The 24,673-nt window shown below is 42.6% G+C and overlaps 1 protein-coding gene across 1 annotated transcript in view; it reads right to left on the bottom strand.

Annotated features, from left to right (window-relative positions):
* hs3st4 (heparan sulfate (glucosamine) 3-O-sulfotransferase 4) overlaps positions 1 to 24,055 on the bottom strand; it is a 49,736-nt gene extending 25,681 nt beyond the window's left edge. The window contains exon 1 of the mRNA XM_047038734.1: positions 23,442 to 24,055. Within this exon, the coding sequence (XP_046894690.1) occupies positions 23,442 to 24,055 (614 nt within the window). The remainder of the gene's footprint in view (positions 1 to 23,441) is intronic.
* Positions 24,056 to 24,673: the final 618 nt, after the last annotated feature.

The raw sequence follows: 24,673 nt of genomic DNA, 5'->3' as shown, positions 1-24,673 counted from the left end.
CACATTAGTCACAGGGTTGGTGTGGGGCTGTGAGCTTAATTTTCGGTGAGTGTTTATGGCTGAGAGATAATGACTTTGTTTCTGTTGCTTAATATTCGCTGTAGTGGAAGGAATGATTACTTGTATTTAGGAAAATGAGCCTTTTAATGATGAAAAAGGAACATTTTACACGTGACAACTTTCACATGGAGTAGAATGGAGGGTTGACCTGTGCCCCCTAGAGGAGGGGTCATCTCCTCTGACATCACCATCATAGCAGTGGGCAGGATGCGTGGCAACAGAGCTGACTCATGTGAAAGAGGATAGGCTGTTAATGGGCCTTTGCTGTGGTGCCGGATCACTTACTACAAATGTCACCTCAGTGAGCTGCCTGGCAGTCCCCCTCCCCCGTCCCCCCTCCCCCTTCTCCCCCCATCCCAGTGACAGAGATAGAGCATGCAGAGGGCACAGTCTGTGGGCACTCAAACACAGGCTCTGTGACCCCTACAGCTCTCCATGTGCTGCGTGACTCACGTCGCTGAAATGGACAAACAACACACCCATTACCTGCAAGTACAGCAGACAACAAGCCACTCTGCAGTGCTGTCACAGTGGAGCCTCCCAGACTAAGTGAAAGTTTCTCAGAACCAAGAAGTAAAATGTTTTTTAATACAGTGCTTTCAGTACAGGGCTGGACTGTATCATTTCTTTCCATCAGAGTGTAAAGTATGGTATGCTGGGTCTCCACAGTCTGTCCCTGACCTTCAATGCTGCACAATTCTTGAATCCTTCAACCCCTGCAGCTAAAACAACTGCTGTACCTTTCCTCGGAGCAAAAACTCCCACACACACACAACTTAGGTCTCCAGTGGGGGCGGTTAAAGGGGGCCAGATATCTCCTTTAATCTTAGGAGATGGCAACACTGTTCGCAAATCCTTGGAAGTGAGAGGAGGGAAAGGAAACCTTTCGCTGTGCACCTGATGCATTATTTAACCACTATCTTAACGGCGCACAGGAGTGCCGCAGAATCGAACAAACTTCGGAGAGATCGCCGCCTAATTAAATTAAAACAATATTTTGTATTTCTGCACACTGCTGCAGCACGTTTACAAGCCTGGTGGTGATCTAGGTAGTCCCTGGGCCTGGGGTCTAGTCTGCCTGCACTCCCTAATGGATAGCCAGCCTTTGGGCTCGCCTGTCTCCCCCTGACACAGGATGGCCAGATTGATTACGCCTGCTGCCAGTCTTCCTGAGAACTGCCAATACCCCCTATCAGGAGTCCGACGTGGCAGGCCTTGCCAAAATAAAGGCATCAAGTGTGTATCTAGAATTACCAAGCTGAGACCCACTGTGAGAGGCGGGCAGATGGATCCACCGCTGACTGACACGGGATAAGCCCCTGATGCCTGAAATTTCATATGCTGCCGGCTCCACCGTTCTGTTAAATATGGGTCTCATTTTAGGAGATTAAAGTCATCAGCAGCTCGATGGCACTTTCAGAGAAGTTAAAAAGGAGGGAGAGATAAGCTGCTAAAGTGGCCGGCTGATAAGGAGCGATGAATGGAACCCAAGGAGAGGGACCCTTTCAGGCCTAAGAAGGTATTGGATAATTACTCCTTCATTTTTTTGTCCAACGTTATGTTAGATGTTGGCTCTGACACAATGTAGAGGCTGATACCAGCACACTCTGAGAAATGAAAAATAGAGGTCATACGCCTGTGTCTCTCCTACACAATGGGAACCTTCGGCAGGGAAGATGAAGGAGATTGTTATTGAAAACGCAGTCCATTCGAAAACTGACAGTGAGGGACAATGAAAAGTGAAGAAAAAGAGAGGCATATGTACATAGATGCAACATACACCCCATTCTGTAATGAATTCTGCCACATAACGCTTGCAATAGCATCTAAGATTACAGTGAGCAAATTGCTGTATAATTACATGCTAAAAGTTTGACAATTACAGCCATCCTCTCTTCTTCCTAAGAAACAGCTGCATAATCACATGTAAATTAGCTTTGGAGTAATCGCTTACCTATTTGAATGGCATTCCGAAATCACAGAGCGGCAATTTTACTTTCACATCACTAATTCCACCATTAGGAATAAAGGATCAGGTACAATGAAAAAGTGTTAAGTCATTAAATCACCAAGCACCTTGTAAGACAAAATTATTCTCCTTTGAGGGTCGTCGTCGTCGTCGTCATCTGCCGCTTGTCCGGGGATCGGGTCGCGGGGGCAGCGACCTAAGCAGGGAGGCCCAGACTTCCCTCCCCCCGGCCACTTCCGCCAGCTCTTCCTGGGGGACCCCAAGGCGTTCCCAGGCCAGCTGAGAGACATAGTCCCTCCAGCGTGTCCTGGGTCTTCCCCGGGGCCTCTTCCCAGTGGGACGTGCCCGGAACACCTCACCAGGGAGGCGTCCAGGAGGCATCCTAATCAGATGCCCGAGCCACCTCAGCTGGCTCCTCTCGACGCGGAGGAGCAGCGGTTCTACTCTGAGCCCCTCCCGGATGACCGAGCTTCTCACCCTATCTCTAAGGGAGAGCCCGGACACCCTACGGAGAAAGCTCATTTCGGCCGCTTGTATTCGCGATCTCGTTCTTTCGGTCACTACCCATAGTTCGTGACCATAGGTGAGGGTAGGAACGTAGATCGACTGGTAAATAGAGAGCTTCGCCTTTCGACTCAGCTCCTTCTTCACCACGACGGACCGATGCAGAGCCCGCATCACTGCGGACGCCGCACCGATCCGCCTGTCGACCTCGCGCTCCATTCTTCCCTCACTCGTGAACAAGACCCCGAGATACTTGAACTCCTCCGCTTGGTTCAGGATCTCCTCCCCGACCCGGAGATGGCACTCCACCCTTTTCCGGTCGATTACCATGGCCTCAGATTTGTAGGTGCTGATTCGCATCCCAGCCGCTTCACATTCGGTTGCGAACCGCTCCAGTGAGAGCTGAAGGTCACGGCCCGATGAAGCCAACAGGACCACATCATCCGCAAAAAGCAGCGACCCGATCCTGAGGTCACCAAACCGGACCCCCTCAACACCCTGGCTGCGCCTAGAAATTCTGTCCATATAGGTAATGAACAGAATCGGTGACATAGGGCAGCCCTGGCGGAGTCCAACCCTCACCGGAAACAAGTTCGACTTACTACCGGCAATGCGGACCAAACTCTGGCACCGGTCGTACAGGGACCGGACAGCCCCGATCAGGAAATCCGGTACCCCGTACTCTCGGAGCACCCCCCACATGAGCCCCCGAGGGACACGGTCGAACGCCTTTTCCAAATCCACAAAACATGTGTAGACTGGTTGGGCGAACTCCCATGTACCCTCCAGGACTCCGCGGAGGGTATAAAGCTGGTCCACTGTTCCACGGCCAGGACGAAAACCACATTGCTCCTCCTGAATCCGAGGTTCGACAATCCGACGGACCCTCCTCTCCAGGACCCCTGAATAGACTTTCCCAGGGAGGCTGAGGAGTGTGATCCCCCTAAAGTTGGAGCACACCCTCCGGTCCCCCTTTTTAAAGAGGGGAACCACCACCCCGGTCTGCCAGTCCAGAGGCACTGTCCCCGATGTCCACGCGATGTTGCAGAGTCGTGTCAACCAAGACAGCCCTACAACATCCAGAGCCTTAAGGAACTCCGGGCGGACCTCATCCACCCCAGGGGCCCTGCCACCGCGGAGCTTTTCAACCACCTCGGCGACCTCAGCCCCAGAGATAGAAGGGCCCCCCCCGATGTCCCCAGACTCTGCCTCCACGTCGGAAAGCGTGTTGGTGGAATTAAGGAGGTCTTCGAAGTATTCCTTCCACCGATCCAGGACGTCCCCCGTCGAGGTCAGCAGCGCACCATCCCCACCGTATACAGTGTTGACAGAGCACTGCTTCCCCCTCCTGAGCCGCCGGATGGCGGTCCAGAACCTTTTTGAAGCCGTTCGGAAGTCATTCTCCATGGCCTCGCCGAACTCCTCCCATGCCCGGGTTTTTGCCTCCGCGACCGCCAAAGCCGCGTTCCGCTTGGCCTGCCGGTACACATCAGCTGCCTCTGGAGTCCTACCAGCCAATAAAGTCCGATAGGCCTCCTTCTTCAGCTTCTTCTTCCTTTGAGGGTTTTCTTCCTTTGAGGGTGCACATGGAAAAACGTGACATCTGTTGACAAGTGCTGTAGACACCGAGGAGTAAGTGTAGAAAGATTCCTCTGTGTTCAACCCGCTGTATAAATACTATTTCTGTAGTAAGGTGACTCAACTGTCCCCCTTTTCTTCAGATATTGTTGAAACGTACACAGTAGGTCATGGGGGATAGTGTAAAGACTTGGAGGATTATCTATGTGGGCACTTTCACTGTCAGCAAAGTAATGGAAAACTGAGAAAGCCAGTCTAGACGATATGGAGGAGTCTACTTTTCTGTCTCTACACACCACTATGCCTGCTGGTGATTGCTTATCAGTAGGCAAATCAGCTTAGTCATTGACCCTGCACCCTGTGAGGCTCATTAGAGCTGCTTGTGACAGTGATGGAAGGGTGGGCTTGTCCTGAAGTCTGCTGCTGACACTGGAAACATTCGGGTCAGAGCTGGTGGGTGGTCAGATTAGCGAGTGCCAGAGAGCTCTCCGGTGTATCCTGCCCCAGGCGAGCTTTCGCCTTATGCATGAGGGACTTCTCCAGTACTTATCGTGGGGAACTTACCTCCCCTCACTTACCCCTCCCCGTAGTATCTCTGCTTTTGGATAACGGAGGACAAACTATAATTGGAGAGTGGCTACACTGATGTCATGGGGCTCAGGCGAGCACTCAAGGCACTATGGGAACAGAGTTTCAACAGTATGGACAGAAAGTACGGTATTCAGGGTCCTGCGATGGGCATCAAAGACTAAATAAAACTAAGATGATGTTTGAAATCACTTCTAATAATGGCATTTAATGCTCAGTTGATTACTATTACATCTATATACATGGTTACATCTAAAAGCACTTCACTTCAGTCTGTGTTGAGAAAGTTTAAATGTGTTGTTGAATGTTTTAAATGTTTTATTGAATGTTCTTAATTGTTTTAAAATCTTGTTTTCTTTTGCATTGTTATTGTTGTTGTAATGTTTTGGTTTTATGTGAAGCACTTTGAATTGCCTTGTTGTTGAAATGTCCTATACAAATAAACTTTCCTTGCCTTGTATTCATAACAATTTAAAATAAAACAGTTTTAAATTGTTTTAATGTATTTCATATGGAATGTATTCTTCAATGAGCTGTATCCTCATGGGCAACATGTTTGTCAAATTTAGACAACCGCAAATTTGCAATAGCTGCGACCACATAAGTGCAAAGGGTGGGAACATTTTTGTGAATCAACCAACCAACTGACCGGCAGAAAAAGGTGCAGGTCACAGCTAAACAGATACAATTTGATGCACGGAAAATGGCTCAACAAATTTGTTTTCAGCAATTGACGGCTTGCTAATCAAAAAGCATTTGAGAGTAACACCATTCAAATTATATCACAACATGGTGCTTGGCACTTGAGTGAGACCTCAGGATTTGTGGGAGTTGAAAACCTGTTTAGTTTCATAGCAAGCAAAGTATTTCCATGGTTCCACCTAGGGACTAGATATCCAGAGCTGGTACTCGATGCCGAACCTGACGTGTTTGGAAGATTTCTTCCCTTAGCTCCTGTGATTCCGTTAACTTCACTTCTATAAATAAAGTGCAATGTTAACACAAAGCCTTCTGCAGCAGATTGGATTACGTCTTGCAATAGAAAAAGAACAGAAGAGAAAACAAAGAGGGAAAAAAGGAAAGAAACTTTAGGATCTGAAGGCAGCATGAGGTGCCTATGAATTCCTGGACTATGTGGGAAGTGTGGCTAATTTCATTCTTTTCTTAAGGCGGGTGTGAACGCGAGGGAATGGTGTGTTTCACCCACATAGTGTAAGGACAGAATAAGCCGGTTGGACAGAGACTCCTGTGGTATTTAATCAGCGTCCCCAGGCCATTACCACAGCAGGGGGGAGAGCAAACACCTAGTATTGTCTTCTCTATAATTCTGTGCTATCTTTTATTAAACCAGCATGACAGTCTAGGGAGGAAAAAATATATATATTTTGCGACATAGAGAGGCATGGCATGATAACAGAATGAAAGCCACATTCATGGCAGGTGAATAAAGGAAGGCTAATTTCCCTTATCACAACCTCCAACGGGGATTTTAATTGTCCATTTAAATATTCAATTACAGAAGATTTGAATAGCACTTATTTCTAATATTTGACCTTCCATTAATGACAGGTGTGAAACCTATTAGTCTAACAGAATCTTGTTACACCAAACTGTAGAGCCTAGATATTTGCAGCTGAGATCAACAATAGGAAATGACAAGGGTGTGGGTTCAGAAATGTTCCCCTTTTGTACCTGACATACAAAGAATATTAGAGTTTTAAAGCTGGGAAAAGACATATGGCGCTGTATTACTGTGTGTAATTTCTGCCTTTTAGCAAAACATCTCAGATCAAACCCAGTATAGCTTGAGTGCTGCAGGCGTCACTAGAAGTGATGCTTTTTGGATACAAATCGTAAAGGGATCCTTACTTATTCCCCCCCTTACTTAATTTATAGCTGCATTTTTACTAGTCCTAGTGAAAACCAAACAGTAACCAATGTTTATTCGGTGCAGCAAGGCTGATCATTTGCATTTTTAAGTAGTTTCCTATTGGAATCATGGCATGAGGTTCATGTCTTTTAATCTAAATTGATTCACAGCTGACAGAGACTTTGGCTGGAGTGAACACTTTCCTGCCTGTAGAACTGCCAAATGTTAAATGATTTACAGAAGCAATAAATATCGGAAAACATGGGCCTGCAGCCAATCCCACCACCAAAAATGTGTTTCTAACCTTGACTAATGAATGTAAAGCGATTTGGTTTTAATCCAGACCTTTATGGAGAAGCAATTCAGTACAAAAAACTAACAAACACCATGCAACAACACAAAAGGAATGCACATGTTGTATTTATAGATGTCTGAATGATGGAATTAGAAAATTAAGGATAAAGAAATCACGCAAATGAAGTGAAGCTAATGATTTAACTCACTTTGGACGGATCAATGTGCTGCTTTTTGGTAGGTGAAAACTGTGAAAAAGGTGACTGGGTTAGATCTGAGGTGACTGACATGGCAGACTCAAGTTTATTCCTGGGATAGTGCTGGGATAATGCAGCTGCACCACTAAAACTGTCAGGACGAATAATACTGCTGCAGATGCACTGGTGCTACTGTAGCACTAAAAGGCTATTACTGGTGCAACTGTGAAACTCCAATATGTACAGCAAGAAATATGATGTAGTAAGAGACAGTGACAGCAACAGTTGAAACCGCAGACTGTTGAGTAATGCTGTGATAGAGAAACATACAATATTCGGGGTAGTACATGCATGGTGTATCTTACCAATGAAACAAAATGAATTAGAAATATGCAGGCATTCAGATGCAGTTAAAGGCAGGGACACTTTTGTATTTCATTTTTATGTTGAGACATTTACGGACTGAATGAACAAAAACAGATCCAGTTTTTGCTTTCAATTACAGTAAATCCAATCTTTCTATTGTAGATTATGTGCTACATACAAGGCTTAAAGTAGTTGTTCAACAGTACTGTACTGCAAGCCTTGATAATCATGCTCTCGAAGATATGCAGTAATCATTTTCACACATAGTGGCTAACTGTGCTACAAGGACCAATTCTACAAACACTGATTATTCATTTTAGATTCTCCTCTTAAAGCACTACATGGCCAAATGTAAATTTGCAGACTTAGTATTCTGAACCTGAACAACACGCTCCATAACATCCAGTTAGTCAAAGTCATTCAGGTTAATTGGGTCGCAGAAGTCTTACAGTGGCTTTTATCATTGTTGGGATGCCCCAAAACAACATGTTAGACTCTTGCTCGGTCCAACATTTTAACCAATGTCAGAAGAACACAGGTGTTTTCCATTAATATAGACAGTACGTTTTTTATCCATATCGCCACTCCCATATCCAAAACCAAAACATGGTGATATGAAATCTTGGACAGACAGAAGCAGAAATGCAAATCAAACGCAAACGCTGGGGAGTATGTTTGTCTATGTTCTAAACTGAACTTTGTTTGGAGAAGAAGCCAATGAGGATATGCAATGTACGTCAACAGCCTTGGGCAAAGGTCAGTGGCCTCAGTGTGTTCTCAAAGAGAATCATAGATATCCAACAAACCCAGAGGACTACTGTAGCTTGAACTTTTCATGCTTAGTTTGGATATGCAGTAATAAAACAAAGAAAACCATGTCAAAAGCTCTCATTACTACATTTATGTGATTATTTAACACAAGTAGTTTCTCTCTGCGATTGTTTTCCTCTTCTAATTACTTGGTTTGTACCCAGCAGAAAAACAAATCAGTTGTTTTCAATTTTGGATACTAAAATGTTCAGTTTTTCAAAAGAACTACCTGATTGTGGAGTATAAAATCAAATGACAATGACTTAACAGTCTATTGTATAAAAAACACAAATTCAACTCAGTTTGCTAAGAGTTTGAGTGCTACAGTACGATTAGAAAACCCAGAACATTTGAAGTTCATTTGAAGTTTAAACAAAAAAATTCCATTATGGCTTGGGAAGAAAAACTCTTACTTCTTATTAAACCACTCTACTTAGTTATAACAGACTTACTTCTTACTCATACATATAGTAGTAACATATTCTGCCTTTTACTGATTGAAGGCCAAAATCATGATTATTTCAGGGGTGTAGCCCCAAGAGCGATTACAGGGGGAGCAGAAGACCGACAGGCATCAACATACCGACAGCCCCAGGGAGGCAGTATTAGTTGCTTTCATTACTAATATTAACTGTGTAAATGGCCAGGGGTAAACTACTGCCACAAACCAGAGCACAGGCCAAAGATTTAGTGTTAACACATAATCCCCCAAAAATTATTATTCAGAGAAAACTATGGCATTTTAAAATGGAGAGGGTCATGGTCATTCACAGCAATATTTGCATAATCTTACACAGAAAGACTACTCAATTTACTCTTCAGGACTATGGAGAATGAGCAGCTGTTATCAGATTTGAACAACTTTGACTGCTAAATTGTGTAAATGGTATTGCACATCCATGTGTTTTCCACTGAAGACTTTTATATTCCATCCATGAGACAATGACCAAAAGTCAGTGTTAAAGGTATTAACATATACTTTAGTGAGCATGTTATGACACCTGCAGTAAGTTAGAATGCTGTGGTATAACATATCAGAATGTTTATTTTTATTTGTGTGTCTCCCTGACTTTCTGTAGAATTCCCCTTCTGTGAACATGTTGTCATGTCAGGCTGTCAGTTTGAGGAATGGCTCGTCATTGTCATGCCAATGGGAAGTGTGAATTGAGTTGCGCAGCTGGAGTTATGTTAAACGTAAGGCAAAGTGACAGAAATGCTAATCAAGTATCAAAACTCTGACACTGCGTTTCCATCGATGCACATCAGACCCTCAATGATTTATTAGTCATCGTGAGAGCATGTGTCAGTGTTGTGAGTGTCTCGCGGGTAAACAGGGCGCTCGCCAAGGTGCACCACTTAGTGGCTCCCTCCGCTCGCCCTGGAGTGCCGTGCAGAGCGGACCGCACTCTCCACCGGGGTGGCTGACAGCTGAGCTGAGGAGTAACTCTCAATATAGGTAAGCTACACGCAATATATCTAACCAAGTCAGTCAGAGTGTACTAAAGGGCCATTACTAGAGTACAAGCTAGCAGAGGGGGGGGGGGGGGGGGGGGGTTGAGCGCCCACCTCAAATGTGCTCCTCTGCTGAGTAAGCCTTTTCCCCTTTCTCCCGTTCCATTCCTGTCCCCAGATCTGAGGGAGGAAGGGAAGCTGCTGCAGACCCCAATTATCTCACCGTCATTCACAATCCCTCATTCACCTCCCCAATCGCCGCCCACCACTGCATTAATTTTCAGTCAGGATATTCCAGCCAGAGCCTTGGGGATCCGGGGGTGGAGAGGTTAAACACTGCACAGCTCAACTGAATTTGGCATTAGAACCTAGGGGATGAAACTTAAAAGACAGCTGGCTCTGCTTTTCTCATACTAAACATTATTTGCATGGTGGACTGAGTTAGAAAGGTGTCTGTTTGCAAAGTCTCTACTTTGGTGTTGCCAATTACTGCTGAGCTTCTTTGTGGGTAGGATTCTGGAACGAGGCCTGGTTTGACGCATAAACAATGTTTCGGTGCATAATTTAGCTTGGGAATAAAAAAAGAAACACAATCAATTAATTCCCTTAGTTGTATTGGTCTTAACTTCAGTTGACTGTTAGTGGAGGTAAAATTATTGTTTTCCATTGAACATTTGATTGTTCTTTTGTAATTAGCACTATTGATAATGTCAGTATTCAAAGCTGTTCGCAATGTACCAGTGCCAGAATATTTCATGAATAGCATCCATCAGTCATTTTAAAAGTCTAAATATAAAACAAATATAATGATTGTGTCCTCTTCATCAGCATACAAATATTCACACATAGTGATAAATATTGGAACAGCTGGTTTCTGCATAATTCATATGTCTTAACATCTGAGAGAATGCCCGCCCCCGCCAAGACGTTTCATTGGTTTGCCTGCAAATCAAGACCAAGTCCCGGCTGCCAAGTTTTGCAGCCATAGTGGGTCTGTTCATTTTTAATAGCAAGGGGAGAGAAATAGAATTCCTAATGATGTTGATTATGCAGTGGGGCAGACCAACATGTTGCATTTTTCCTTGAGTAAAGCATGAATCATCAGAGAATCACGGATTTTCCAAAGTGAAAATATTCTCATTCAGCACAAACGAAATACACACTCTCTCTCTCTCTCTCTCTCTCTCCTCTCTCTCTCTCTCTCTCTCTCTCTCTCAAACACACACACACACTTACACTGTACACACAATCAGGCACGCACACTTTCTTTTTCACACACAAAATGATTACTCCCTGAGGATCCTATTTGTGTTGAGTCCTCTACTACAGTACCTTTGATGTTGATCACCATTAAAAAAGACTCATTTGTTCATGTATGTAATTAATGTTTAGTCTTTGATTACTCCAGTTTCATTTTTTTTAGAAGCAGTGACATTAATATCCCACTTTTTATTACTGTAAGTTTCTTTTCATAGCATCATCAACATCACTAAAGGCAAAATCTCGCTATTCCAATTGTAAACAAGCTTGTCTTAGCTACTGCTCTTTTGTGACAGATGTGCCTTCTCTTGAAATACTCATGGTCTCCAGTGAGTCAGGTGAATGCTTTTCTGTGTTATGGACAGTGTGAGGCATTGTTGCATGAGAATAGCCTGGGGCAGTTTAAGCTTTCATAAGGAGAGTGAAAGAGAGGATGCATGAAGAGATTAATGGCGTAAAAACTATATGGAGAAGAGTGTAAACACAGGACTGAAAACCTGTGCATTTCCACCACAATTTTTGTCACTGGCAATGCTGTAACTTTACCCAGAGTCCGCTGAAAGGTTTGAGTCCCCAGAGTTTCTGATACTCAAAATACGCTACTGGCATTGCATTTACAGACATCTGCCTCAGTGATTCAGTACTACTCTAGCCTTTTCTGCAAGAAAAAAACTAACAAAACAAAAAATAACACAGGGAATATGCTTTATGGTATAATATGCTTCATTTATGATCACAACTACAGTTGGTACATATTGTATCAATATGTTTTTCCATGTATGGGCAGTCAGCTCTAAGCCAAATGGGATGCCACCTTCTAGATAGGGTTGAAGAGATTAAAGCAGCTGTGTATTCAGCTGGGTCTCCTCCAGCTTTGATGAGGACACCTGCCCGCAAATCCAGTGACTTCCAATAAGGGTTTCCAATGACTACAACAGTGCATTCAGAGTTTAGAATTTGTGCCCAGCTGTGCCCGGATGGACGAATGAGTATACAGATTTTCAGAAACTCTTCAGAAAGCATTCATCCCTCAGCGAGGTAAAGATTAAATTGATTGAGCTAAATATGTATTTTTAAGTGGATGCAAAAATACATCAAAGGTATTCATAGAATGTAATATGAATGTAATAATTCCTAGGTAGTGTCTGGAAACATGACTGAAATCTTAAAGAGACTACAAGGAATCAAAAATCTTTTTTCAATGGTTACTGTCAGACTCCTACTCAAATATACAAGGGTTCTGACTGCAATAGCACTTGAATCAAATGAAATGTGCTTGCTGGATAAAGTTGATTACTGAGGGGCTACATCAAGATAAACACATGCTGACAACAATAATAATTCTCCTGTCCGACCACATCCGCATCATTTGATGAAGGGGAATCTGATACATTTGTGCAGAAAATCTGGCTGGCACAAACCAGATACGGGTTTGCGGCAGTACAATGCGGATGCACTCTCCTCAATTTAAAATGGTCTTCAATTTCATCCAGTATGTGAGCTGTAATGCATTGAGTTTTTTGCTGTCATTTTGTTTGAAAATTGTTTGAAAATGTGTCTGTAAAGTTGAAAAAGATGACTTTTCAGAAAGGGTACTATACTTCTGCAAGGCACTGCAATTCAGAAAAAAGTTGGATGTGTCATTCTACATGGCTTTATGTGTCATACTATAGATGAGACACAAGCCTGAGAGAATTTCTAAAACCCAGTACAACTATCCCGCAGGGACTGAATTTATTGAGACATGTGGCACATGTTTTGGACATGTGACTGAGAATTAAAAAACAAATATCTTTCCTTTGCAGACAAATTTGCTCACTGTAATAAAGATGTCCACATTGCACATCCAAACAGCTCCAATATGCCAGGGAGGAAATTTACAGTGTGTCCTTGATTTGTTTGCTGTTATTAATGTGGCAGTGAAGAAGGAAGTGGTCGGTAGCTGCCAGCGCAATATCTGACCTCTGAGAGTGCATTAAATCAAGGCATTAGGGGCTCCAGTAATAAAGAGGACAGCTAAGGCTGAGGGCTCTTTCCAAAACAAACAAGTCCAGGACACAGCACAGGGACAGATGAGGCTGGGATCATACCCAGAGGCTGCAGTGATATGGTTTTAGGGGGCGCCGTGGTGACTGTCAGTCAAACCAGTGGGTCATCACTCCTCATTGGGTGCAAACAGGCTAGAAGATAAACAGCACAGGGGTTTGCACTGAACCATTTAAAGCACACACACACAAACATACTCTGTCTGGTCCATGCCATATATCCCAATGGAACAGACGGTTATTTGTCAACATTTGTTTAATTTCAATATGCAATTTTCGTATCTGGTTTTGTATTTTTATAATTCAATTATACATTGATATTTAATTCATAATTGTCTATTTTATTTAATCGCTGAATGTGGTATATAATAATAAAACCAAACATAACATGGTACAACAGGTTCTGAAAAAACATACATGATTAACTACAGACTGCAACATTGCAGGCCAAAAAATATTGCATTGATGAAGGCATCACTAAGAAAACATGAAGAAAAATGACTCCTACAGCACACTGTTATTTTCATCAAGAGTTGGTAGAGACTATTTGGTTTATTTTACCCCTCACCACATGCATAGGTCCAAAGGTTGACTCCTTTTTTCGTAATTGTACTTGTACCATAGGAGCCAAGATGATTGCATTCATTATCTCACCGGGATTGCTCTGTTGAGTTTCAGAAATTGACAGAACGTGTGGTGGACTTTGCTGCGTCTTTCAAATTCTGATAATGTACAAGCCAGAAGGAAGAAAAGACCTATGCTTGCAAAACAAAAAGGCCTAAGACAGGCCCTGTGGGGCACTATTTATCTGGGGCAGAGGGGGTATGCCCTTTGTGTTGTCAAAGATTATCTGAACGACACATTGTGTTCTCATTATCAAACTAGATTATTACTTTTGACATCATTTACATAGAAAATAGAACTTTGCCTCAAGAGTAGCCAAACTTGACACAAAGCTTTTTATATTTTCTTTTTTTGACTACAAATGCTGCAGCCGACACATAACTCTTACAAAACAGCATCAATGCATCCATTTTCCAACAGTAGGTTATTACACAAACCTTGAGCCATTCATGTGAAGATAGAAGTGTGAGAGTGTGGAGAGTGGTTCAGTAAACAATGCTTTGCATTTTCAAGGAAGGAAGAAATTGAGCAGATGCATTGTTTGCTATATTCTGGCTTAAGAATGCTAAAATCTCCAATACTCATCATAAGCCAATGACAAACTCCAAGTGAATTGACAATGCCAGGAGTATCCCAGTTTTCAGATCCAAGAAATCTGTGGTTTGCCTGCTGTTTTAATGCTTTGTCAGGGCACCACAATCCAAGATATCTTGGAAGTAAAAGCATCCATGGAGTGTTTGTGATGATCCATCTGTGTGAGATGGAATAATGAACCAGCTAAATAGACTAGATGACTAGAGCCATAAAATAGCATGAAGAAACATATGCCCATTGTAAGCAAGGCAAATTAAACTATCTGTTATTGAACACAAGGTGTAAAATTTCTTCCTCTGGCATCGCTCTGTTGGTTAACTAATTATCACGCCACATTAATTTTCTGAGCCCTGAAGTATTTGTTGCGTTTACCCAAGGTACAGTGTGTACGTGTTTAGTCCTGTAAAAAGTAGATTTATTACAAAACAGACGCCATCCAGCATGAGCTCAGACAATGCAGCGCAGGGGCTGAAGGGATTGCTTCATTTATATTCTACAGATTGCATCAGGAATTCAAAAATGGTAAATTAGAGAAAACATAACACAGATTAGGTCTGACATATGACCATAACAATGGCATCAAATGTTTATTAATCATTAATGCATGTTAATGTTGAGGTCAACAGGAGGCCATAAAATCATATCGTTTTGATCACATAGGAAAGGGAGTCCAAATAAGTGCCCCAAATAATCTGATGTAAAGTCAGATATGTAAGAAAGCCATTTGGCTGGCACGTTTGCAAGTGATTGTTGTTGCAAAGGCTCACTGCATCCATTGTAGGTTTGCAAGACCCCAGCATGACGTTGATTAGGAAGCTTGTAAAGAAATAAGCTTGAGAGCCCCATTTCACCACAAACCTGTATTCATTTGGTTCTGCAGATTTATATAGCCTGCTTTATCACCAAGAAAATCCAGCATGACATGAGAGTGAATTTTGCCCTTTTGAGAAGAGGGTTAATCTTTCTTTCTTTTCCACAGCAACCTCAATCTACTGTGGCCAGCATGCCTTCTATGATTCAGGGGCCACAGCAGTAAATTAAATTAAATAAACCCATTAGTTACACCATTGCTACCTTCTCACCTCTGACCAGATGCGCTTTCATGGTAAGTTGGCCCTTTAAAAAAACAGAGGACACATTATAGGGTTGTGATGACAAAGTGACCTTGAATAAACCAACAGGGGGCCTGTCCTCTGTGTTCATCATAGAGATCAATTAAAATAGCCTTTTTGCAACACAGCATAGCCCCAATTTGTTCTGCAGGTGTCTGAATGTAAATGTATGCTCGTTAAAAAATCAATTAATACTTAAGATTCTCTCCTCTTGTCTTGTACACACGAGACAAACTGGAGGTCGATTGGAGTGAACAGACTCTGTTGGCAGAGTCATCCCAAGCATACTGAAGATGAAGGTGAACACCCAGGTGCTGCTCAAAAGAAACTCAGAGATGAAAAGTAGTTTAGGAAAGCTTAATCCTGGCAGTGTAAGTGTGAGTTGCTATGTTTATTTTTTTTACTTATCTTTTACCTACTTAACTTAAGATGACATGAGATAGACATAAGCCTCATACATTAGAAGACGTAAAAATATCTTAAAATGTTGAACAGTTGTAATTGAGTATACAGTAGGTATACATGTGCATGGTGCACCTTTGTGCATATTGGTAAATAAAAAAAATATAAAAAAATATATATATACTGTAAATATACACATGTATTTACATATATATGTTTAGTAGATATAACGGTTATAAGATTCTATGTCACGCCATGACTTATCTGAGCCATATTCTAGTGTGGATCTGTGTGTGAATATGTATGACACAGCAATCTAAGAGCATAAAAGAGAAAATATTACCCCCAGTTTCTCATGGTCAGGCACAGATAATGGCTCTATTAAACAGGCAGAGCACGTCAACTTTCCCTTAAATCTTTACTGCCAATAATCCAAATAATCCAGGAAAAACAATCACCTTTTGATACACCAATTAGTAATTAGCATAATCCCTAAATGCGTTGTTTTGCATTTCATCGGTTTAGTTGAAGTCTCATAGGAGTTTGGCATATGCCGCGGCCTCTGTATAAAAATGTCTCACACTGTTTTCTGTGCTCGGCTGATGTTACTGGATGGATTTACTAAAGATTTTAAAGTACTTCAGATACCAATAAAGCACAGATACGCCTATGGTTGCTTGATGAAGCATGCTTGGAACCCACAGACATGTGAAGGTGTTCTAAATACAGTTTCCCCCCATGAAAATTATTTCCTCAAGATCCGAATCACTCCAGATCTATACCAAATTCTATGTAAGGACTGCGTCATGCGAATTTTACGCATCTAATACTCGGCTCCTACATTGTTTCACACTGTGCTAAAATTATTCTAACGGAATACCCCATGGTGATTTCAGGCAAAGAAAGAGCATGAATAAATAAACAACATAAAGCGACGAGAAACTTCAAAGGCAATGGGACAATCACAGAAGACAAGCTCCTGGAAGCCAATGAATGTGTTTGTCTTTGTTTGTGACAGTGACTCAGGGGTGTAAACAGAGGAATTAGCTCACACCTCCGGAGTCTCAGCACATCTCACTCCCATAATTGAATTAAGCCTGTCAGATTGTTTTTTGAGCTCTGGATGGCTTCAATGGTTCAATAAGTATTTTGGCTCAACAGATCACACATATCAATTACACAACTTTACTTCTTTAGTCCAAAACTTCGGTCAATGCATGGAAATACGGCTACTGTATTTAATAGTCAAGAAGAAAATAGATTCTGAGCCGTGGATGACGTCATTGATTCAAGAAGTATTTTGGTGCAAGGTATCGCACACATCATTTGTACTGTGGCTTAAACTTTGTCACTTTTCTTCAAAAAACGTTGGTCTATGAATGAAAAATACGGTTACGGTATTTAATGGTCAAGAAGAAAATATACTCTGCTTCCATTTCATCGTAATCTCAGTGTTTTGGCCATGCTGCCAAATTGATGAACAACCTACAGTGTGAGAAAGCTTGTATGTGTAACATGTCATAGGTATTCAGGCGGAATGATAATAGTGGTGCAGCACGCAGGGGAAAGTTATGATTTCCAGCCCACCACATCCCTCAGCATAACACACTCCTGAAGCACATGTCAGGTCATGGGCACATATTTGAAACATGCTCCCAGCAGCCCTTGTGTCTTGGCTTCATGGCCATTCCTGTTTGGGGCTCTGCCCTGACTACACCAATGCATCAGCCTGCTTTTAAGTTTGTGTCATGACTGCATCCCTCACTGCAGATAAGGGACATACACAGCTCTAGTGCTTCAGGAGAAGCAAAAGGAAAATTAGAATCTTGACAAGTATGATTGACATGCTTATTTGTCCCAAGGAAGTCTTATTCGCTGAGATTTAAAGATGGCTGTGAACCAGCATTCTGTCGAATGGAATCATTGTTCCTCCCAACTAGAACCACATCATGGCAATTCTGCGGCAAGTAAATAATCCCTGTGAGATAGGAATCCTTTTAAGCTTAAAATGACTTCAGCTTATACTTTATTTTTGGTCCAAAATAAATCATTTAGCAGGCAGGCTGTGGTTGTCATTTTAAGGCAATCCATCCATAGCATGGAACAAAAATACAGGCCAAAGACTTCCCAACGACAATGAAAGAGAAGGCAGAACTGAGTTCATTTCAGCTGACAGACAACTCAAGTCTGACTGTCTTGATGGTTAGCCATGCCACAGTCCTGATACATGGTGTTGGCATAAACCAAATTATAATTACACTGTGAGTGAACTCTGTGTAAAGTCAACTTTAAAAGAGATTCCATTTAGACGCCTAATTATAGCCACTATACAGCCTGAGTATAACAGAGAGAAAGAAAGAGAGAGACAGAGAGAGAGAGAGAGGGGTACTGCAATTGCATGAGAAGAGGAGCTTGAGCAGAATGAAACGGCCTACCCTAACCCACCCATCTTGACAGTCAGAATGCAGCAGTCTTTCTTCTTTCATAATTCTTGTGCCACAATAGAAATGGACTAAGATCACTCCAAAGGCTGACCCTGGAGTGACACAAAAGGAATTGAACCTACATTCACACAATAGAAAGCATGGATGGTTCCATAAAAGTGGAAAACCATTTTAAGGCTGTGAAAGTGTTGTGTGGATGCTGGTCTCGATTGTTTCACAGCTTAGCATTACAGTGCCACACACATATATTCAAATATTTGAAATACAGTATAATATTGTATCATTTAATGAAGATGTACATTTTGTTCAGACTACAATAATGATCAGCATTTGAATATTGATACAAGACAAATTATTACAAAACTACAGAATACAAATATGAGCTTTTACACCAAAATAAATGAAATTTGAATGGTAACTATGAATCACATGCAGGATGGTAAGGCAGCAATATGACCGCAGACTCTATTGTTCATTATGGTGTGTCTATTTATGATAAAGATAGTCAAGGGACACAAAAGCTTCCCTCTTTTCAGTTTCCTTTTCAGTTTCCATGGTTGAATGTCATCTGTTTCACTATACCGTGGCATGTTTGGATCCAATAAAAAAAGGAAAAGTATAAAATGCTGGGACAGGAAGTAAATGTGATTGGTGTTGTGGATAGTGGTAGAATCTCTGGGCTTCGTGTTACTTGGGAGTTTAATCAAGTGGAAAGAAGGGCAGGAGGGGGGAAGGGGGCAGTGATGGTGTTGAGACAGACCTGACTGCTGCAGTCCACTCTCTCGACAGGCACTGGGGCATGCTGCTAATTAAAAAGTTTAATTCCACGACTGCCGCGTTGGCATCTGAGTACCCAGAGGTGCGTCCTTGCGAGCCTTGGCGTCGCCTTATCAGGCGTGGGCAGATTCTGCCGCGCTAAGGAGGAGCGGGACGTGGAGGCAGGCGCTGCAATAGCACACAAGCCCAGCTGGAGGATGGAGGGATGGAGGGATGGTGGGATGGCATCCAGCCTGCTAAGGGATCTGGCCCACCTCCCTCAATCCCATCTCCCCAGTGGCTGGAGTCACGGGCCCCTAGTCGGGTGGCAGGAGTTGGGGGCTGAGCTTCCTGTAGAGTTACGCGGTGAAGGGGAGGGGGGGCACTGGGGTAAACAAGGGATAAACACTGGATTTAGACTTTCTGCTGCCCTGCTCTGCAGTGGATCTGTGTCTCCGTCACACACTTCCTGTCAGAATGTCCTGTCTTATTCCTGAAGGGCGAGGGTGAAGCCAGGGCTGGAGTACACACTGTTCTTTCCTCTCAGTCCCCCAGCAGCACAGACAGACATGATGTTCTGACACTCCCTACATGATGTGAATTTAGTATTCAGGGAAGAAAAGAAGAGCCTGTGAAATTATTTTCAGCAGGGATTCACAGCCCTGTACAAAACAAGAAACCTTCAATGATAAAGTAGGGACGAGAATGAGAGCACTTCATTGTACGGCCTTGGTTAAGGTACAACTGCTGTGTGGGCTTCAGAGCTGTGTAGCTTCTATTGATCAGGAAGCCTGATAACTCACACCCGGAAAAAAGTCCTTGGTGATAGAAAGAAGAATTTTTTGGACATCTTGTAATGGCCACATCCCATGAAAGCAAATGAGAAACTGAAAGAAAAACCTCCATCTTAGGTAAACCAGAGGCTAGAGAGCATGGAGTGTGATACTCTCCGACATTGGGTAAATGACACTGAATACTGTCTCATCATACTTCATTTGCTGCACAGTACTGCCACACTATAGTTTTGTAACACTGGACCATAGGCTTGCAAAGGTACACCACAACTCAAAATATTGACAGTGTCAAATATTCTCAGCATTTATTGCTAACAAGGTCAAAGTGTCAATTCAACAACATGTAGATAGGAAGGATTGAATACCTCACAAGCTTTTCAGAGCGATTTGTTTCCTGGCAGTTTCCACAGCCACAATGGGATATGTGCACAGTGAGACTACTCAAATAATCTACTGGAAAATCAATTGTATTACAGTACAAGCAATAGAGTTGTTTATATGATATCCATTAACCCTTTGTTGTTTGTACCACCTATTTAAAGCCAGATCAATTTACAAGCAGTGGTGTGAGCCTTCTAATGATAGCGCTGCTGTTATTACCTGACACACATTAAGGATGACCTACTCAATAAAAACTATAGCTTGTCTACAAAAGCAGTAAGAGGTTTAACACGGCATGCGGCCCTCCCTGACACGCTTTTAAACATTGTGTCAGGAGGTAACATTTATGTCGTAAGGGGGGGAAATTCACATTTAGACAAAATGGAGAAGAGAACAACTTGCACAGTGTATCCTGAATGAAGATTTATATGGACTCTTTCTGACAAGCTACAGAGGTGATTAGAAATGTGGGATTTTCTAGACCTCATGCAGACATCAGACTGAATCTCAAGAACCCTGGAAATATGGACTATGCAGAGACCCTTGGAGATGTGGGCCTATGATATTGCATGACCTGTGGAACAGCTACAGATTGGAAAGAGGAGAAACAGAAGGAGCTACGTGATGCAGCTTCCCCAACTAGCCCAGAGCAACAGAAAGCACATCCACCACAAGCATTGGTGTGGCATGGATTCGTATTGAATGGCCCTGGAACTGAACAAGTTTGTTCCATTCGGAAGTTGGGATGTTTATTGGAGAACAATGAGTAGTTTGTAGATTCATGAGAAAAACCACATCTCTGGTGGTGTCCTGCCAAAAACAGCAAAGAACCACAACTAAGAATGAAGAGAATGTATGGAGTGTCTTGTCACATCCAGATGTTGCTAGACAAGCTACTACAGAGCCTGCTACAGAGAGCTTCAATCTAGCAGCTTGCACAGTGATTCCAATGATTTGCTGATATTTTATACAAATGCTGATGAGAGAAAACAAAGAAAGGAAGAAAGAAAAAGAGGGAGTGAGAGAGCGAGCAAGAAAGAGAAAAGGCGAGAAAGAAAGAGAGAGAGATCGAGACTGTGAACCCTATGGCATACAATAAGAGTTTATGGACAGTGAAACATTATTAGTCAAGCACCTAGGACAGCGCCCAGCTAACGGAAATGAAGACACATATTGATCATGCTAAGCCATGAAGTGGGCTATCCACTAGGCCTACAGGATGACTCTCAGGATCTGTGGATAATCTTACTCTTTCAATAAGCAAATGCAGTAATCGCTGTATTCCAAAAATGTTAAATAAGACAAATAGAACCCTATTAAACATATCAAACATGCTAAATTATAACACATTCTTTCGAACTGAATACGTTTAGAATTTAGTTTGACTTTAGGTCGTACGAGTGTTACTCATAACATACTCAGCTATGACAATGTGCAAAGAGTGAAACCATTTCACATTTAAATGCATTCATTGCATTTGGTTGGATAAAGTGACTAGATTCAGCCTTTAAAAGTAATATTAAGTGGTTATGATCGTCAGCTGCTTATGAGTTCAAAGTACTAGGCACACATTAGACTGCACTGTGCCCATTATTGCCACTACAGAAATATATTTTTAGAACAGCATGAACGTAAGACTCTCAACGATGACCAGTCCTCGGGTCATCCGTGACATGGCTTGTACTAAAGTCATCAGGAAAGCTGACATATCTTATAAATCTGCGTTTAACCCTTTCCCCTGTCACACTATAATACATGGTGGCCGATAGAACAGGCCAACTGGATGAATCCAACCCATAGGTGCAAAACCTAAGCTCCCAGATTCTTTAATTCCTGCACATGCGCGTCATTCTGAGGTTAACGTTACTCAGAGGACGGACGCAGAAATAAATGTAAGAGCGCTTAAGGGATTTCGTTGGCTCAGGGGCACTAAAACACACAAGCACACTTTGGGGTTATTTATGTAAGCCTGTCATCTTCCTGTCTAATGAGCCCCGCACCGTGACAATAATGAAATGGCTCACATTAACATGGGCTAAATGAACAGCCGAGAGCTCCCATTCCTCTGCAGTGAGATGAAGGCAGATGCTCCTCTACCCAAAGCCCTGTGCCACAATAATGGTTGTGAAGAGCCACAGCACTACTATGGGCCTATGCAGGAACTCTGTGTGTTGAATTCATTCTCACCAGCACAGTGAGGACATTTCAAATCCTGCATTCCCCTGGTCAGACATCGTAATGCTGGAATTACGCTTTACTGAGCCTGTGTCACATGGACCATGATTGAACCCGGCAAATATTTTTTTTCCTTGAAGAAACATGTGTAAATCATGTAACAGGCACAACCCAAACACTGCTGGGAATTTATTTAAAAAAATACCCCTAGCTGATATTGAATACCTGGTGTGGACAGCAACTTAATCTTAGCATGTGAGAGGGACAATAGCTGGATCAAAGAAATCTAGCCTGCTTAAGCAGATCAAAATTAAGATATGTTCTCTTATTCGTGCCTGCAAAAGGTCTGGATGGACTTTGAGGCTTGCCTGTGATCTCTATTTCAAGCATTTCTCTCTTTTACCTGCTGTGTAAGAAGTAAATACAGGTGTAAAGAGAATTTGATAGAAAAATGTGCTGTAGTACATATGTGCACCTACAGTACACTATACGACATTTACAGTGTCATTGGTAGCGATATTAGGACCAGCTAGTAACGACTAATGAGTGTGTGCAAACTAGTTATATGCACATATGTAATGCACACAAACAGAATGTCTCCTATCATTGTTTGAAGCATATTATGGGGAATAATCAAAACTGGCAAACCTGTTGCACAGACGTCTTTTTGAGGACCACAGAAATGTATACTAAGCACAACTTTGCATGCAATTTAGTAGACTATAACATATGAGGTTCATTAAGTTTGTGGTGCCATAAATCTCCTTTTAAGAAAACACTGACTGTTTTAATAGTGGTGTGTGAGGGAAATCCCAGTGTTTCACAAGGCGTAGTATGCAAAATGGCATACTGTGCAAAACAAAGGTGAGATTTGACGTCGATGCGTGAATTATTTTAATCGTTTTTCAATATATTATTTGCATGTCAATCTAATGCTAATGAGCCGGCCTTGGGTTTATCGATTATGGACTACTTGGCATGGTTGAACGAAACAGCACAGGGAGGAATATCACTTATTGACGACGTACTGAAACATTACTTTCATCAGTATAATAAGTAGATGTAGTGGAGCTTTAGGTAGTAGCAGACATGTCATGGCTAATGTTTAATGCTTATTTTGAAAGTCTGACAGGATGCTAAATGAAAGTGAACGGGGTTGTGCGCACCTGTACCAGTCTAGTCCCCTTTCATAGTTCCTATCGAAGAAATGTGGCTCGTTTCCAACGGCTCTGACGTCGGGATGGACCCTCAAAGCTTCAAGTAGAGCCCTGGTTCCTCCTTTCTTCACTCCAATTATAATGGCTTGGGGTAGTTTTTTCTCCCCATAATCCGAGGTGCAGTTCACCCTGAGTTCGCTGTCCGTGGTGCTGATATCCTGGTGTTCCCTCTCCAACGCGGTGGAGTGATACACCGAGGCGGCTTTAGTTGGAGACGCCTGAGTCCTAACCCACTCCATCGTTCTTTGCTCGGTTTCCACATTATGTTTGACGGTGGTAATTGTTATTTTTCTGTCAGCATCGGTAGCTTCGATCAGTTCCTCGTCGATGAAGCCCTGGGATGATGTAGAATAAAGTTTATCCCTTAATGTAACGAAAGTTGTCTCCTCCGTCACCAGCCTCCCTTGGTACACGTAGTTTTCTTGCAAGGGGAACTGCAACGAGTTGTAACAGCTCATCAAGCTATAGAACAAGTAGGTGACAGAGAGGGAGAGGGTGAACATGAATAAGATTTTACGGGGCACTTTAGAGGTAAAAACCGAAGTGCTGGACCAAAATGCCATCTCTGATAGCAGTGATCCTCTCAGAGAAGTGGCCAGACATGTTTCCACCCCAAGTCTTGCATGGACACTCAACAACAATAATCTGTCACTATCAGCACTGTTCCAGATGAAAATGCGCGTAGCCGTGCAACTCCAACCTGCCTCCAATTCGCATAGTTATAAAGATAGAAGGAACTAGATCGTTAAAATTCCGAACGGATATCGCGTCCCTTTCTTGAGTATCGATTTCTTATTCCAACGTTGACAGCATATGTCACAATTTATTGGACTGAACTTGCAGATTAGAAAGGCTGCGGTCTGGCGTCCTTCCAAATGAGCCTCCTGGTTTGAAATGGCCAGAGTGTGATGGACGAAGTCTTGGCATTTTACGGGAAAAAAGGAAAAGAGCGAACGGCAAAGTGTTTGAAGTTGTGTGCAAAGCACGTCTTCATCAACCGCTCAGCTCTGAGACCAGTCCAATCTTGGATACACTGACAAGCCCTTCAGTAGATTCAAAACCGCCAATTGCAAATCCGCTGGATCTTTCGAACACGGAGGGTAAGCCACATTCACTATCTCACATGCTACTAACTTGATTTAGTAACTTAAGAACCTTTAAATACATATTAATTCACTGCT

Source organism: Hypomesus transpacificus, chromosome 17, assembly GCF_021917145.1.
Source record: "Hypomesus transpacificus isolate Combined female chromosome 17, fHypTra1, whole genome shotgun sequence".
NCBI classification, from domain to species: Eukaryota; Metazoa; Chordata; class Actinopteri; order Osmeriformes; family Osmeridae; genus Hypomesus; species Hypomesus transpacificus.
Note: the sequence above shows the minus strand (reverse complement) of the source record. Positions and strands in the feature narration are given on the sequence as shown.